Source organism: Hyaena hyaena, unplaced genomic scaffold (genome assembly GCF_003009895.1).
Source record: "Hyaena hyaena isolate Hyena2069 unplaced genomic scaffold, ASM300989v1 scaffold_30, whole genome shotgun sequence".
Taxonomy (NCBI): domain Eukaryota; kingdom Metazoa; phylum Chordata; class Mammalia; order Carnivora; family Hyaenidae; genus Hyaena; species Hyaena hyaena.
The window spans coordinates 327,692-344,329 of NW_024080662.1; the positions used below are offsets into that span (position 1 = coordinate 327,692).

At 54.5% G+C, this 16,638-nt stretch overlaps 1 protein-coding gene across 3 annotated transcripts in view; it reads left to right on the forward strand.

Moving 5' to 3' along the window:
• CACNA2D2 (calcium voltage-gated channel auxiliary subunit alpha2delta 2) overlaps nt 1-16,638 on the forward strand; it is a 141,626-nt gene that overhangs the window by 24,209 nt on the left and 100,779 nt on the right. For all 3 annotated transcript variants that reach the window (XM_039228195.1, XM_039228193.1, XM_039228194.1), the window contains exon 2: nt 3,060-3,141. In XM_039228195.1, the coding sequence (XP_039084126.1) occupies nt 3,060-3,141 (82 nt within the window). The remainder of the gene's footprint in view (nt 1-3,059; nt 3,142-16,638) is intronic.

The window sequence follows — 16,638 nt, forward strand, 5'->3', positions numbered from 1 at the left end:
CATGTTCTTTTTAATACTGAGACACATATACTGTCTTCCTAATTGAGTTTGGTTTAGGTGAATGATTGGAGTAACTTGTTTTCCCTGGCATTGTGCAGCTGGGGCCTGGGGTCTGTCCATCAGGCCCAGGGTGCCAGACCAAGGCTAGAGCCACCCCTAGATCCCAGGAGGATGTGTGTGTCCTGATGTGTCATGGGTGGACCAGTCTCTGTGGCCTACAGCAGAGCCTAGAGCTGTTTAGCCTGGAAGTGGAAGTGGGAAGATTGTGTGTGTGTACCTGTGAGCGTGTGAGTGTGCATGTACATGTATGAGAATGAATGAGAGTGGGAGAGAGGAAGGGAATGAAAGAGTATGTGTGTCTTTGGAGATTTTGAACTTTATCCTGAGATTTGGCTCTTCTAAAATTCTTTTAGTGTTGAAAGTCTTTTTAGATGAAATGATGGTTATTGTAATAATAATAATGTGTTGTCTGAACAAAATAAAAACTTGGCATCCATGTCTGTTCTTCCAATTAATTTTCTTTTACTTATCTGTGAAATCCTAGAATGAGAGACCTATAGATACAGTAGGAAAGAGTCAACAGCCTGGGGCCGAATCAGTGGTGTGCTAGTAAATGTTTACAAGTCACTTTCCAGGGGAGAAAAACTGTGATTTGTAGCATTTGCCGATTTCTGCAGTATAAATATTCCCACTACGGCCAATTTCAAGTTCTTAAAGTGACAATACTGAATGCAGAGCTGGGAGGAGGTGTACACTCTTGGCCCTTGGCCACGGTAGCACATCTATGCATCAGGTTCTGTGTTCACCACTTCTTGTGTAGGTGACCTTGGGCTGGTCATGTAAAGCCCCTGTGCCTCAGTTTCCTCATCTGTAAATTGAGGATGATAACGTTTGCTTCTTTGTGAGGACTGAAGCGAGAGAGCAGGTGGCATGCTGGCACCACTCCATGTACATAACGGGTGCCCTTGTACATATTAGTCCCAGGAAGGATTATGATTGGCATTCTTCCCCTACAGCAGTGAATGGCTGAGGTCAGGGCCAGGGCAGAGCTAATGGTTCCCTTTGGATAGCAGCTTCTTGACCTCACTCATTTTTGTACCTAGCTGGACACAGGACTGTGCAGCAACCCATCTCAACATTAGCCCCCCCGGGCTCCGTCTCAGGAGCACAAAACAGTCACCTACCCCATTGTCCACCCACAGCCAGGGCCAAGCAATCAGCACCTGGCACACAGGCACAGGGGCCAAGCAGGCTCTCCATTCTCTGCTGGGCTTTGCCCTCCTCCTGGCTAGCAGCTGATGCCTGATTGCCCTTTGTAGCCTGGTCTGCAGCTTGGCCTCCTCCTGGGCATGGGGTTAGTTTTTTCCCTATGATGGGGAATGGAGGTGGGCATCAGGCTGTGGCTCAGCCAGCAACAAGCTGAAGCTAATACCTATTTCTTTTGATGTTGATTTTTTTTTCCATCATGGTACTGACATTCAGCTTGGCAAATTGCAATTAGTGATCTGCCCGCCTCCTGCTCCAAGTTCCCATGCCAACCGACCCGGGCACACACAATGGCACAGGCCCAGCCCCCCAGCCACAGGCCTGAAGATGGATGTGGGGCAGGGGGCTGGGGTGACAGCTCAAGCTCTTCTGACTCAGGGAGCTAGCAGAGTCCTGGCCCTGAGTGGCACTGGGGAATATAAAGGAGGTGGCAGGCCCAGGGCCAGACGCAATCTCCTGGATGCTATTGTTTCTGGGGTCCTCCTCTAGAGGCTGGGGGCTGGTATCACCCTACTCCTATCTTGCCCTGTGGGCTGTGCTTAAGCATGTATTTAAATACATGGTGTATTTAAATCTCTGTGGTAACCCTCCTATGAGTCCTCCCTGGAGGGGCCTTGTTCTGCATCTGGTGGGCTGAGGAAGTTGAGATGCCTTTTCAGACACATTAGTGCAGAGGCCCTTTGTCATAGCAGAGAACACCTTTGGAAGTGTGGAGAACATCTCTCTGGCTGGCTCTTGTCAAGGACTGGTATGATTTTGCTCACCTGATCTGGTACTGTCTGAAGGAAGGGTCACAGGTTAGAACCTGGGCCAAGCCTCTCCCCAGATGCCATTCCTGTTCACGCGTGTGAGCTGAGAATACTGGGTCATGCAGCCACCTGTCCGTCCTGTCCACTCACAAATATCCCTGTGCAACACCCTTTACCACCTGCTCTCATATGTCCTTCTCATACCCTACGAGGTGGCCCTAATTATTCCCAATTTCTGGAGGAGGAAACAGACACAGACAGGGTTAGTGTGAGTTCATAGTAGCACCAGTGTGAAGGAGACCTGCTCAGGCAGTTGGCTCAGGTGAAAGACTCATGAGGCCGCTGGGCCCCCAGAAAGGGGTGGGGCAGTCTGAATTGGACCTGTGGGTGGGCAGTTCATGCAGGGTGTGTACCTGTGAGTTTCGGGTAGCATCTGTCTGCTTGGGTCCTGGAAAGGTGAGGGCTGTCTCCTCTGCAAGTTCTCCAGATCTACTTCTCAGATGAGGCCTACGGGGGGGGCCGCAGGTGGGGGGGCGGGCAGGCATCTGCCCCTAGTTACACAATGACTTGGTGGTAACAGCAGTGACTCCTGTTCCCTCCCCTTCCTCAGGACCCACCCGCCTTGGGGATAGGAGGCTCTGAGATCCAGCAGCCCCCACGTGGCTCACTCATGTCCCCCTCTTCCCTGGTGTCCAGAGTCCCTATGTTCAGAGCAGCAACATCAAGGGCTGGCTCTTCACAGTGAAAAATAGTCTCCCTGCAGGCTTCTTGGAGCTGCTGGACTCCCTCGGTGCATTTAAACTACAATCTGCTCTCCTCCCCGGCTGTCCAACAGTACGTGAGGAGAGCCTGGGCCACCAGGTCTAGACTTCAAAAGGAATCCTAGGCTCACTCTGCTTCCTAGCCTCTGTTTCTCCTCTAGTGCAAATTGGGTTCTGAAAGAGTGGCTGCTACTGGTCATGCCCCAGGTCAGTTGGCCCTGGGCTGTCCCAGCACTGCAAGGGGTGGGGGCCCTTCTGACACCTTTCTCCTCTCTGCACACAGGATGCAGCACTGGGCCCGGCGCCTGGAGCAAGAGATCGATGGTGTGATGCGGATTTTTGGGGGCGTCCAGCAGCTCCGTGAGGTAAGCCTGGTGCCCTTTGCTTTCTGCTCAGACACCCTTTTCCAAGTGGGAATGGGAGGAGGGCTTCAGAAATAAGGAGTGAGGAAGGTTTGGCATGGTGGAACACTGCTGGGCCCATGGGGCAGGTAGGGAAACAACTAGAAAAGCAGTGGCTCCTCCAGGTCTTGGCTTGCTCTTCCTGGTGCTGAGCAGTATCCAGTGAGCTCTGATGTTGGGATGTTGGGCTTTTGGCTTTTTAAGTGGGCAAGGTCTGTGTTCGAGGCGGTGCCTGAGGCAGGAGGCCAGGCCCTGGAGGGTGCAGGATGCGGTTGTGCACGGAAGCTGAGGACTGTCCATGCAATGAGTGGGATGGCCAGGCCGAACAACAGTGGAGAGCGGTGCTGGCTGCTCAAGGCGCTGTAGCAGGAGATTGGTTGAAAGCCTGTGCTTGGCAAGTTGAGGGATCAGGGCAGGAGGGGTGATTGATTAGGTGCAAGCGACCACATTCATCCTCGGAGATTATGTTAATGTTTGAAATAGTGATGTGAAGAACAGGCCATCCGTCACCCCCAGAAGGCTGCAAAATGTGTCGCTGTCAGGTTCCTGAGCCGTCGCTCTTTATGTGGAGGTGCAGAGCTCAGAGAGCTGAGCTCTTGGAGTGCCTGGGGGGACTCCTAGGGACCTGTGGGACTTTGGGAGCTCGTTGCTGGAGGCTTGGGCCAGGACACCTGACCAGAGCCGAGCAAGGGATTAACAGGGTTCTCCTGCCGATGGTTGTCCCAGGAACAGCAGAGTAAACAGAGTTACCGTAGGTGGTTTAGCCAAGAGTCCAGGTCTTGGCCCGGTGATTAGATATGCCACTGTTCGTGTCATCCCTCTTGGTCAGGACTGGGATAAGCAGGGGTTACCTCTATGGGGAAGCTACTGCGGGTGTTTGTCCTTGGTCCTTTTCCCCTGCTTGGCTTATAGCAGGTACTCAGGAAATAGGAGTGGCAGTGAGTATGTTGACACTGGCTGTGGATGTGGGACCTCTGACACAGATGGACGGATCAGGGGTGGCTAACAAGGTGGTAGCATGACAGGGAGAGGGAATACAGGTATGAAGATCTCAGCCCAGTTTGCTGGGTGTCCTCCCCCTAGTGGCCCAACCTCTCTGAACCTCCCAGCCCTGATTGCTGGGCTTGAATTGCAGTAACCCCCATCCCACTCTTCCTGTGAACTCTCAGTGACTCAGCCATACTTGGAGGCCAGCAGAGCTTTCCAGAGAAGGCGCTGTAGGAAAAGCTGTTCCGGAACAGTCAATTTATGCTCAGGAATAGCACCCGGCACTAACTAGGTTCTAAGTGGGCACTGCCAAGTGTAGCCATGCAGGTTAATGAAGAAATGATAGTTCTCTGGAATGTATGTAAAGTCTTTCCAAGTTTTGTGTTGTGACCTAAGATGTACCCCACATAAGGGGTTAGCCATGCATCTCCAGTCAAGAATCTTTCGTGCTTCGAATTCTTAGTGTGAGGACGTTGTTTATTTTACAGTCATGGGCAACTCAGACCCTGAGAGTTTGTCAGCGAGAAAATAATGCACTTGTTTCATGCATGAGATTCAGTTCTGTCTAAACCTGGCTGGTGAGAACCAGAGATTGAAGCCTAGCTCAGTACCCCTACTGTGTGCTCCTGGGCGAGTCCTGGACCCTCTCTGATCCTCATTCTTGGTCCATGGCGTAGCTGGGAGATCTGGCTGGAGGATGAGGTGGTGAGAACAGCAGTGAATAGGCTGACATAGATACACCCCATTCTCTAGAAATTTGAATCCCTTACTGATCATTTTCACTCTTAGGATGTGTTGGTCATTTCCTTTCTGATGGGAGTTGAGTGATTCCAGACACTTTCATCAATGAGCACATCTTGCCCCACCCCCACCTGGCCAGCCATAATCAGAGTCATGCAGCCGGCTCTGGCAGACCTGCGGCTTGGGCTGCGGCTCCTGACTCCTGTCCCAGGGTGCTGCTCCCCCTCTGGTTGGAAGGGTGGGCAGGATGAGCCTGGGGGAGTGGGGAGCTGGGCTAAAGCTGGGGCCATGCTTGGGGTAGCTGTGGCCAGCCTGGCCGCAGGCAGAGAAGTGCTGACCTGGCGTTCCTGGCTGGCTCCTCCTGGCATCCCTCTGCTACCGATGGCTGCCAGCTCTCCAGCAGCTCTCTGTCCTGCTCCAGTTTTTTCTCACTGCTACCTCTTACTTCCCTCTGACAGCTCTGGGGCTGCTTCTTGGCACTGGACATTCTGGTGAGGTGGGCGGCAGGGAAGCAGGTGAAGAATTCTAGAGGAAAAGGACAATGCCACGGGAGTGGGAGGCAGTCAGCCTCCCCACCCCCTACAACCTGCCCCAAATCTGACTGAATAACCATGGCTCTCCTTCAAATGCATATGAAAGGGTCCATGTGCCCAGCCCATGCTCAGCTCTGACAGGTCAGGGGCATGCTGGCAGCAGAGCCCTGACCCAACTGAAGACACTCCCGGGGATCCTGGCACCAGCTCTCCCAAGCCAACAGCTTCCTTCCCCAGTGGCCTCCCCAGGCCTCCCTGAGCTGATTCCGTGCTACCCCCAAACACCCTACAGCTGGGGTGTCCTGGCATCTGGGCCCCCTTGGCTTTCTTCCCCTGCGTGGCTGCCCTCTCCCCCTACCCCAGTCCTAGAGGCTGCCCCACTCCCAGAAGCTGGGTGCCACAAGAGCTGGCAGCTGCAAGAGTCCAGAAACTGCAGACAGTGGCATTTGGGAGCATTTTCCTTGACTTGGCACTTTCTTCCTCTTGACCTCACCACAACCTCATGTGGGCATGGCTAGGTGCAGACTGGGGCTCACTTACAGGTTAGAAACCATGGCACACCTAGGTGGGATGTGGGGGCTATCTGCGAAGACCCTATCATGTTTCCTGATCTAAGCCCAGGCCCAGGACACAGTGGGAGCTCCTGCTGTGGCCTGGTGCTCGCATGTCATCCCTACCCCCATGCTTAGCCAGATACTCCTAAGCTATGCCCCCTCCTGGTACCCCAGCCCCCCTCCCCCCAAGCCCTGGCCTACTCCTGATGTGAACAGGCCACAAAAGTGTGGATTCTACTGTACTCTGCCCCCTCCGGAGCCCCTGGAGACTGATGAAGGTCTCGCAAGCTCCTACTCTGCCCTCCCCCATCAGCACCATATTGTCCCAGTCCTGTGGGGGGCAGGGAGGGGGAAGAGTAGAGAGCATATGCTTGGGCTCTGAACTCATTTACATAATGAGGCTGATCAGGATGAATAATTCATAGGTGCCTGGGGGTACATGGGGGAGGATGTGGAGATGGCTGGTCTCCCCACTCTGAAGCCCAGGTCACTCTGATGGGTACAGCCGGGGACCTGCTCACTTCTGACTGGGTGTCCAGGTAGAAGGGGAGCAACTCTGGGACCTTGTGGGCAAGCAAAGCTGGAGAGATTATAGTCAGACATAAGGAAGAATCAGTGGCTCATCAGGTATGTCATCCTGAGGTGGGTTTCTGACCTGGGTGAAGCACCTTCCTTGCAGAGTTTCTAAAGAAAGAAGTAAGAAGATCCTCTCTCTGGGGTGAGGGAAGGCTTCCTGACCAGAGCTGGGCTGGGAACAGAGACCTCGGATGACCATGTCTGGGTCCACCGGCCATCCTCTGAGAAGTATCAGGCCAAGTCTAGACCTATGGGGGCCTTTCTTAATCCATATCCACCGCTCCTGCCTCACCTCCTGACGGGCAAGAATGGCTTCGAGCTTTGTTAATCTCCCTGGCTGCTGCAGTTCCATGATGGCCTCCGCCTGACTGCCTACTGCTGTTTACTCCTGTGGTCCTTTCATACACATGAGGAAACCAAGGTCCTGAGTGACTGTCCGCTCTGGCCAGTCCCATCCTGAAGACCTGATAGGCCAATCTTAAGAAGTAGTGGGGATAGGGAGAAGTATCAAGCTAGAGGTGCAGGCCTGGGGCCTGCCTGGAGGAGCTACTCTGAAGCAGCACCTCCCCTCAGCCGTGGATCTACATCCACAGAGAATAGGACCCTAGGACTCAGATCCCTAACCCCAAATCTCCTGCTCCCTTCCCCACTGCTGTGCTTCTCTGGACAGTCATGGTGATTCAGACTGATGGCGTCCGTGTGTCCTCACTTCTCTGGGTAGCCAGGAACGGCATTTCTGAACCAGTGATGGTGCCACAGTCCCCGCCCATCTTGTTTGTCCCTGGCCATCCCTGCACCCCGTCTGCTCGGTGCTCCCTGGGAATGTGTAATTAATATTTGCAGCGTGCCACATCTGGAGGTGGTTCCTGGCAAGGACCAAAGTCTGGCCACATCAAGGGCCCCTTTCCTGAGGGACACAGCAAAGTGGAAACAGGGCCTCTTCTTAGGTGCCTTTGAGACATGCCTCCTACTGTTTCTCCAACTCTCCCCACTGGCTGGTACCACCAATTCCTGAAACTCATGCATACTCACACACTGCTTTGGGGGTGCTAGTCAAAGCTGTTGTTGGCCTCCACTGGGGAGGGTCCTCTCTGGACATCTGGGCATTCAGGTGGGGTTAGCAGTGTCCAGAAGCGCCCAGGAAGCTCAGAGCCCTAGAGGGAGCCGGGCAGAAAAGAAAGAAGGAAGCTGGGGTAGGGGGAGGTGTGAGGGAACAGAACAGCCCCTGGAGGGTCAGGAAAGGAGAACTTAAGTGATTGTGACCCCCAGAACCCATGGTTGGTCCTTCTGTCAGAGCACTGTGGTTCACATGTGCCCCGAGAGGCAGGTCTGCAGCTCCTTGGCCAGGCAGAGCCCCCTCTCCAGCCCCTCCCCTCACCTTGGGGACCAGCACAGGTCAGAGTCAGGTGAGGGGTGCTGAGGGAGCCCCACCCAGGCCCTTCCACCCTCTCCTCAAGGTTTCCAGAAGCCCCAGAACCTTAATCCCAGGGACTCTGCTCTTGCTCCTCACTAAGCCGCCACCCGTCCTTTAGCCACCTCCCAGTGAGGCCCAATGGAGCCCTTCTCTCTCCTGGTGAAGATGATCAGGATGTGGGGTGCGTCCGGGTGGAGGTTTGGTGGGGGGGGGCGCGAGTGTGAAATATGCCTCTGGGTAGGGATTGCTGCCGCTCGCCTCCCTAAAAACCCACATATATTATTCTTTAATGGAAAGTTAATTGTCTTATTATTCCCTCCATATGGTCCTCTTGCTCGGCACCCAGCGGGGATGCATGGGGCTGAGGAGGGGCTCCTGGGAGGGCGTCTGAAACATGGTGAGGCTGCCACTTGAGCATAATTGGATACACAGAGGCAGATGCATGGAAGCCTGACCAAAGCCTGCCTGGACCCCCTCTCTGTCCCCCCAGTGCAGGCTTCCCACTTCTTTCCCTTCCTGGGAAAGAAGGCACCTGCCCTGGAGGGGGTGCCTCTTCTGCCCCTCCCCCCACTTGAGGTCTGGGATGCTCTCTCCTGAGCACTGTGTAGGGAGACAGGGAGCCTGTGTATCCTCCTGCCTGCCCTCCCCCCACTCCTTTGTCACCTACAGGAAAAAATTCCATTTTTGAAGCTTTTCAAAAGCCATTTCATCTGTGGCAGGAACTCCTGCCTAAGGGCCAGCTAACTGGCTTGGGTCTCTGGCACCCCTTCCACACATCCTCCTATCAGAGAAGGGGTGCAGAGAGCTCAGTGTGGGGGAAGGGCTGCCCTGAGATACTTTGCCCCAGGGCCCTGACTTACGTTGACCATCCCTTCCATGGGTACCAGATGCTAGAGCTTCTCCCACCCCAAGGGCTCCTCCAAGGCTGCTAAGGATGGGCCAGTACCCTTCTCAGCCCCTGTCTCCTCCTAGTCCTCTTTCTACTTCCCACAGAGCGTGAGGATGTTAGGTCAGAAAGGCCTCCCGGCAGGTGGAGGATGCCATGACAGGAAGGCCCCCAGAAGGGCATGAGAGGGTGGTTGCCTCTGTGGCCAATTCAGAGCCTCTTGCTCCTGGAATCTTGCTGGGGGGGGGGGGGGGGGCGTGGCTGGAGCAGGGAGCCCTGCTAGGAGGCTTCTGGCACAGCCTCAGTGAAGAGCTGCTGCCCAGGTGTCTATGGAGGTTATGGGCGTGGTTGTGGGGACAGGTCCATGGCAGACGCCTCTCTGGGTGGGATCAGCAGACCCATGGCTGGTGGTGCAGGCATGGGAGAGTGACCATCAGCTTCCAGCTTGTGTCAAGGGGTCACCGTGGGGCCACATCCATGAGGTCAGTTCTAGAGGATAGGGACTGGCTCAGATCTGGAGAAGAGAGTCGTGCATTCCTAAGGTGGGACCTGCCTGAGGTCCCACAGCTGGTAAGTGGCAGAACCAGAACTTGAACCTGGAAGCTGTGCCACAGGCAGCAGCCCCATGGTGAGTGGTGGTGGAAAGAGTGGAGGGGCAGGAATGGCAGGGCTGGGTCTTCCCATAATGAGGGACCCGGGGCCTTGTTGTCCTGCCCCTCTAAATCTTGCTTCCCTCATTCTGAAATAGGGATCTGATCCTCTGTTCTCATGGAAAATGAAAGGATCTTAAGGGACCAGGGACAAGTAAAGGCTGCAGACAAAGCCCTGCAAATGTGGGGGTACCTTTATGCCCCTCCCCCATCTATCAGTTGCTTCTGCTTCCAGGCATTGGTCACAGTTTGGGGAAGTTCAGATGCCCAGGGTGTCTCCTTTGCTTATCTCAGCCAAGGAATTTGGAAATCCGTTTTCTCATCCCTGCTGTGAGTCTCTTCTAGCTGCTGTAACAGAATACCATAGGCAGGTGGCTTATACACAACAGAATTTATTTCTAAAGGTTCTGGAGGCTGGGATGTCCAATATCAAGGTGTCAACAGATTTGGTGTCTGGTGAAGGCCCGCATAATGGTTCGTAGACAGCTGTCTTCTTGCCATGCCCTCACATGGTAGAAGGGTGAAGGGTCTCTCTAGGGTCCATAACAAGGACACTAATCCCATTTGCAAGGGCTTTGCCCTCATGACCTAATCACCTCCCATAGAGCCCACCTCCAGATACCATCATGTTGGGATTAGGTTGCAACATACGAATTTTGGGGCAGTACAAATACTCAGTCTCTAGCACTGGCTGACCATGACATCTTTTGGGAACCTTACAGGGAGAGGCACAAAAGCCACCAAGGCTTGAAGAAACAGGGCCCATGGGCCAGGGAAAGGTGAGGGGTTTCTTGGGCAAGGAACCTAGGGAGGCAGCGGCAGAGGCCATCCCTAGGGAGGCAGCCGGCAGAAGTGAAAGGAAGGTCCCCTACACCCTAGAAGAGGCCTGTGTGTCAGTTTCTCAAATCAATCAGCCAGTTGGCAGCTTGTCTCCAGGCTTGGTGGACTGGGCATGGGGCTTGGCTGGCAATAGAGTAGAGGTGTAGGAAACCACTGATCTTTGGGCCGGCCCCAGGTACTGGCACTGGGAATAGGTTAGTGGGTCAGAAAATGGTGTGGCCGAGGCCAGGGCTGAGGATCATGGGTTCTTGATCCTCAGCTCCAGGGATGTGTGGAAAATTCTCTGACGGGTTTCCTTCAGTTTATTTTTTTTTTTTGTTTTTATTTTTTAAACTTAATTATGTAAGTCATCTCTATAGCCAACATGGGGCTCAAACCCACAACTCCAGTTGCATGCTCCCCCAGCTGAGCCAGCCAGGCATGAGGTCCCTCAGTTTAAAGAAGAGACGATCTCAGAGGCATGGTCAGAGCCTCACCAGGCAGACAGAAGTTTTGGTTGAGAACCTGTGGCTTTGCCGCACGGACACTCCTTTCCTGAAGTGGATGCCCCACCATCCTTCCATCTCGAGAGTCTAAGATGTTTGTCTGCTAGACTTTCCTGATGCAAGACACCCTCACTCCGTCCCTGCCTCACCACACACACACACACACACACACACACACACACACACACACACACAGTAAGACTGTCCTAGTGAATACCCTGGCTCTCCCCTGGGGTCCCCAGACATGCTGGCCTGTAGCCAGGACAGCTGGGGGTCAGCTCCGATGGGGGCCCGATCTTTGCAGATGGTTGAGAAGAGGCCAGGGTCTGCTCTCCTCCCCACTGGCCTCTGCAGCCACCTCTGGAGAGCAATGGGGCTGCATGTCCAGAGCAGGGAGCCAGTCTGGATGATCAAGGGTGGGAGATGGGGGATGGGGGTAGAGGGCTGAATGGGTTTCCATGCTGGGCCTCTGGGGATGGCTGACCCGATCTGCATTCCTCCCTGCTCCCCTACCCCCATGCATTGTTGGATCAGTGGCAGCCACGGAGACACTTGCCTGAGATTTGTGGAGCCCCAAGCATTTGGCAGAGGCAGAGAAGTAATTGGTTCTGACAAACCACAGCCGGCCCCAGGGGCAACATGAGCAGCATTTACCACGACCAGGCAGGAGACTCAGGCTCAGCCTGACCTCCCTCCACCTTCTCTGAGCATGGCTTTCCTCTTCTTGTGAGCAAAGATCTAGAGTTTGGAGAAGGTTACAGAGCCTTAAACCTCCTGTCTTTCACATACCTCTCTCCTATTCCCTGGGACCTGGTGGCTCTGCAGGGCGGCTGGCTGGCTACTTGTGTGTGTGGGTAGAGGCAGGGGGCAGAGCCTGGACAGACTGCTCAGCCCCCTCCTTGTCCATCCTCGGGTTCTCATGAATCAGGGAACCCCAAAGCTTGAGCATTCTGGGATCAGGGTGTGTAGTCGGGGGCTGGGCTGGGCCCCACCTAAGAGGATGTACAGTCTGGGTGGAGAAGCAGGCTGCACACACACAGGGTGCACATATACATGCATGCCCCTGCAGTGTACAGATATGCATCTCCGTGCCCACAGGCTGGCACGGAGTAGGTGTTAACTAGTAACTGTTCAATGGATAAACAAAGTGGCAGGCACCTTGGGGCTGAGAGGGGGATGTCCAGGGCTCTGACTGTCCAACAGGACCATGGGAACCATCTAGCCCCGCATGGGGAAACAGACCCTGCATCAAGGTACCAGATGCCCCTGGAGAGGTACACTGGTATGAGGTCTGCCAGGCTTGGTCTCCCTATGTGAGGGAATAGAGGACCCAAGAGAAGAGCCAGCTGCAAGGTGTGTTAGCACCCAGATGTCGGGCTGGGGTGGGGGATGATGGGCTGTTCCCGGAGTGACGTCAAGGCCTGGCCAAGGTGTGTGGCCTAGGCAGGGGTAGCAGAGAGCCTCTGAGTTGCCCAGCCATCCCTGTGCCTGCCCCGTTTCCACTAAACATCCCAACTTCTCTCTCTAATCCACTTGCCATTGTCCTCACTTATCCCCATCCCCTCCGGGTCTCACCCAGTTTTAAACCCAACCCACAGCTCCCTCCCTCAGGAAGCCCTCCAGGTTGGGGCTGAGGCTAGTGGTGTCTGGTGTCACCACTCCCTTCTGCTTTTGCATCCTTTGGGTACACAGAGAAGACAGGAGCTGCCAGGAGCCTCTGGTCATATGGGGTAGGGAGATCATGACCAGAAGGCAGGGTCATGCCCAGGCCTCCCCAGAGTCCACCTGCACAGGGCAGTCAGACTAGAAGGCAAGCAGTCCCCTGTGGTTCTTGGTCCCTTGACTCACTGGGAGACACCTCTCTGACCTATAGAGGTTTGTGTAAGGTGGAGTGTGGCTGACCGCATGTGGGAGAGGACAGGAGCATGATGCTGCGTGCAGGATGTGAGCATGTGTGCACAAGGAAGAGAACCTGCATGTGTGCTGCGTGGGGGGGAGGGGAGGCGAGCAGGCATGTGTGCGCATGTGCTCAGGAAATCATGTGTGCTTCATGCGGGGTGTGACCAGGCAAGAGTGCACATGCACATGTGTGTATGTGGCTGAGCTCTGTGTGGAGGTGGGAGCAGGCATGCTTATAGAGCAGGGTGGGCCTGCAAGGAGGCTGGTGCCAGGAGCTCTGTGTCACCCGAGCAGGCGAGAACTACTTAACTGGTTAATTAGTGAAGCTGAGAAATCTCAACTGTGGGTGAGGAGCTTACATTCATGCACACACGCCACATTCCCATGCATAGGACACCTCCCCCCAAATTACTCTGCCTGCTGCTGTGCTCAGCAGGGGGGACAAGGGGCCAGTCGACTGTGGATCTGTGTCCCCACACCCATGTTTGCCTGCATCCTGGGATGGGTGTTGAACCAAGTGGTCCCACTTTGGAGAGCACAGGCCTGTGCAGGTAGTCCTCGTCATCCCCAGTCCAGTGCTCAGAGAGGCTGGGTGGTGAGACCACCGGGACTTGTTCCCATTTCACAGATTAGAGAGCTATGGATGTGAAGGGGCATGTGCAGGAGCCTCCTTCCCTGGTCTTGGGCATCCTGATGAGGGAGAGTAGCCCTTCCTGCCCTGGGCTGAAGTGTTACTTTCTGGAGGTGGCCGAACTTTGGGTGTCTGTGGGCTTAGAGCAGAGCTCCAGCTTCTTGCAGCCCAGGACAGACCTCTCCCACTTATACCCGCCAGGTGCCTTGTCACCAGCCAGCTTCCTGCATATGCCCTGCAGGCAGGCCCTGGACCTGATCCCCTCCCTCCCCCAGAAGCCTGCTGAACACTGCCCCTCTCCTGTCCCCCCATGCACCCCAGCTCCCACAGCCCCACATATCTCCTTGTGTGCATGATGGTGGCTGCCCCTGTTCTGAATGCTCCACTCAAGTGCAGCTCCTGAGGCACTAATGCGGTTTGTTGGGCTTGGCCCTGAGGCCCAGAGGCTCCTGGATGCCAATTCCCCAGTTTCCTACTGCCCCCAGACTCCTGGGTCCTGCTGCTGCCTGCCTCATCTTTGTGCAGGAAGACCCGGAAGCTGGGTCAAGTGGCAGCCACTTGCCTCTTGATCAGGTGTTGACGGAGGAGCCTTCATTATGCTCCATCTACAGGCACAGAATAAATTGGTGTGCAGTGAATTTATTCTTTTTAAAGAGGGACTTTCACACTGGGGAAAACTTTTTAAAAGAGCATTTATATAAAAAGCAATTACCATGCCAGTAATTTTTATGTATTCTCCCCCTTCCATCTCTGCCTTTGTGTTTGAATGTGACCGCCTTCTGGGCAGCTGCAGCCTACCTCCCTGGCCTCAGGCTACAGCTTCCCGCCTGCTGGAGTACCTCCTCCTCCGGGAAGGCTCCGGATGCAGGGCCCAGGCCCAGCAGGAGTGCAGGCTCCAGAGCACGGCTGGGTGGATTTATGTTCAAAACTCGGGTGCTTTGGAAATTTCCTCTTGTATGCATCTCTGTCCCAAGGTTGCTCCATTTCCAGGGCTGGGGCGGCCCTTCCCTCTTGGCAGCACTGAGCACTTAAAGGTACCTGCTTCCCAGCAGCCTCATGGCCAGTCCATAATGGGGGAGGTGGTGGTGTGGGAACAGGTATTTTCCCTCCCAAGGAGCCACTAACGGGCACCCTGCTTCCCCAGCCATTATTGCTCTCACACTCGATGCATTATGTAAATTGTCTCTGTTGCTAAGTGGTGGAGGAGCTGCTCAGGGGGAACAGAGGTCTGGTGCCTTCTGTGGGGAAGGCAGGAGACTGGCCCTGAAAACTCACTGCTCCACATCAATGGGGGTCTGGTAGCCTCCCAGCTCACACTAGGACCCCCAGGGCTTACACACTGTGTCCCCCTCAGATCACAGCTTTGTGAGGTCTGTGGCTAAACCCACAGCAGATTGGGGCTCCCAGGAGGCCAGTGGGCTGTCTCATTGGACAGGGAGGTCAGACTGGGTCTTTGCCTCTCACCTCAAACTGGCTCCCAGGGTAGGTGCTTCTGCCACCTGCATGAGTCTCACCAACAGCATATATGCCCACAGAGCCTCCTTAGAAACCCTGGGCAGAGGGGCACCTGGGTGACCCTGTCAGTTAAGTGTCCAACTTCGGCTCAGGACATGATCTCATGGTTCGTGAGTTCCAGCCCTACAACGGGTTTCTTGTTGACAGCACAGAACCTGCTTGGGATTCTCTCTCTCCCTCTCTTTCTGCCCCTCCCCCCTCTCAAAATAAATAAATAGACTTAAAAAGAAAAAGATGGGGCACCTGGGTAGCTTAGTCAGTTAAGCGTCCAACTCTTGGTTTTGGCTCAGGTCATGATCTTATAGGTTCATGAGTTCAGGCCCCACATTGGGTTCTACGGTGATATTTCAGGGATTCTGTCTCTCTCCCTCTCTCTCTGTTCTTCCCCTGCTTGTTCTCTCTTTCTTAAAATAAGTAAATAAACTGGAAGGAAGGAAGGAAGGAAGGAAGGAAGGAAGGAAGGAAGGAAGGAAGGAAGGAACGAACGAACGAACGAACGAACCCTTGGCAGAGCTGGAAAAGGTCTTGTCTACCCATAGGGCTGGGTGAGCCACCGCCTGTCCTGGATCTCCTTTTGCATGCAGTGAGGCATGATGAGGCACATAAGGGACTTGAAGGTTCCTGGGTGGGACAAGGCCTGGTTGATAAAGGGGCTCTCCCATGGTACTCACCTGTCTTGCAGTCTTCCTTTCTGAGACACAGACCAGGACCAAGGGTCTGGGTTCAATGTCTGGTTCTCTGTTCTCCGAGGGCTCCAGATTTCCCCCAGCTGAGCCCAGCTCTCATCTGAGCTTGTACTTTGTATGCAGCTCCTCTGTGCAGGTCTCACACCATCCGTGCTCCCTCCCTGGGACTGAGGGGCCCCTGGAGTGGATGTTTGCCCAGTGCAAGGAGGCTGTTGAGTTGAAGGGTTGCAGGTTTTTATATTTTCCAGGAAATTACTTGAGGAGTTGGGATTCCGGGAAGGGGGTAAGAGTTTGCACAGACATTTGTAGCTCACTCAGCCCCACTTCTCAGGCAGCCCCTTCCCTCCTCAGCCCTCCCCAAGCATGGCTGCCTGTGGGTCTGGATGACTCACTCAGGCACAGGTTTAAACAGAGGTCGGTGCAGAGGTAAGGAGTACACCCGTGGCTGCACCTTGTGGAAGATTACGGAGCTTCCTCCTCCCCACTTGGCACCATCCCCCACTGTGGGCTGCTTGTCCCTCAGCTTGCTTTCTGATTACCCCCAACTTTGGGGAAATGTAGACCAGGATATCACTACTAAGTTGGCGTTTTGGCCTAAGGAGCCAGCTCTGTGTACTCAGCTGCTCAGGGAACTGAAACCTCAACCCCCTTCATTTGCAGTAGGAGTAAACAGAGGTGGTGGTGATGTCAACAGAGCGCAACATCAGCTCTGCCCTTTGGGGTTCCCTGGCTGCAGGCCAGAGGCGGGATTCAAAGTAGTCAGTCTCCTGCCCCTGACTCCTCTGCCTACGTTATTCTTTCTCCTTTCTTCCCTCTCCCACATCCCCCTCCTTTCTCCCTTCCTTAAATTTTTTTTTTCTTACTCTTACATTTCTAGATGGATTTTTCAAGTCGGGGTTTTAAAATCAGTGTCATATACGCACATCGTGTAAAGCCACGGTTTTAACAGGCATGTTGTGTTAGGAGCACAGCAGCCCCCTCCACTCCATTTCCGACTCCCCAGAGGCTGTCACTTTCTAATCTCAGAGCTCCGTATCTCTAAATGACATACTTATGTCACTACT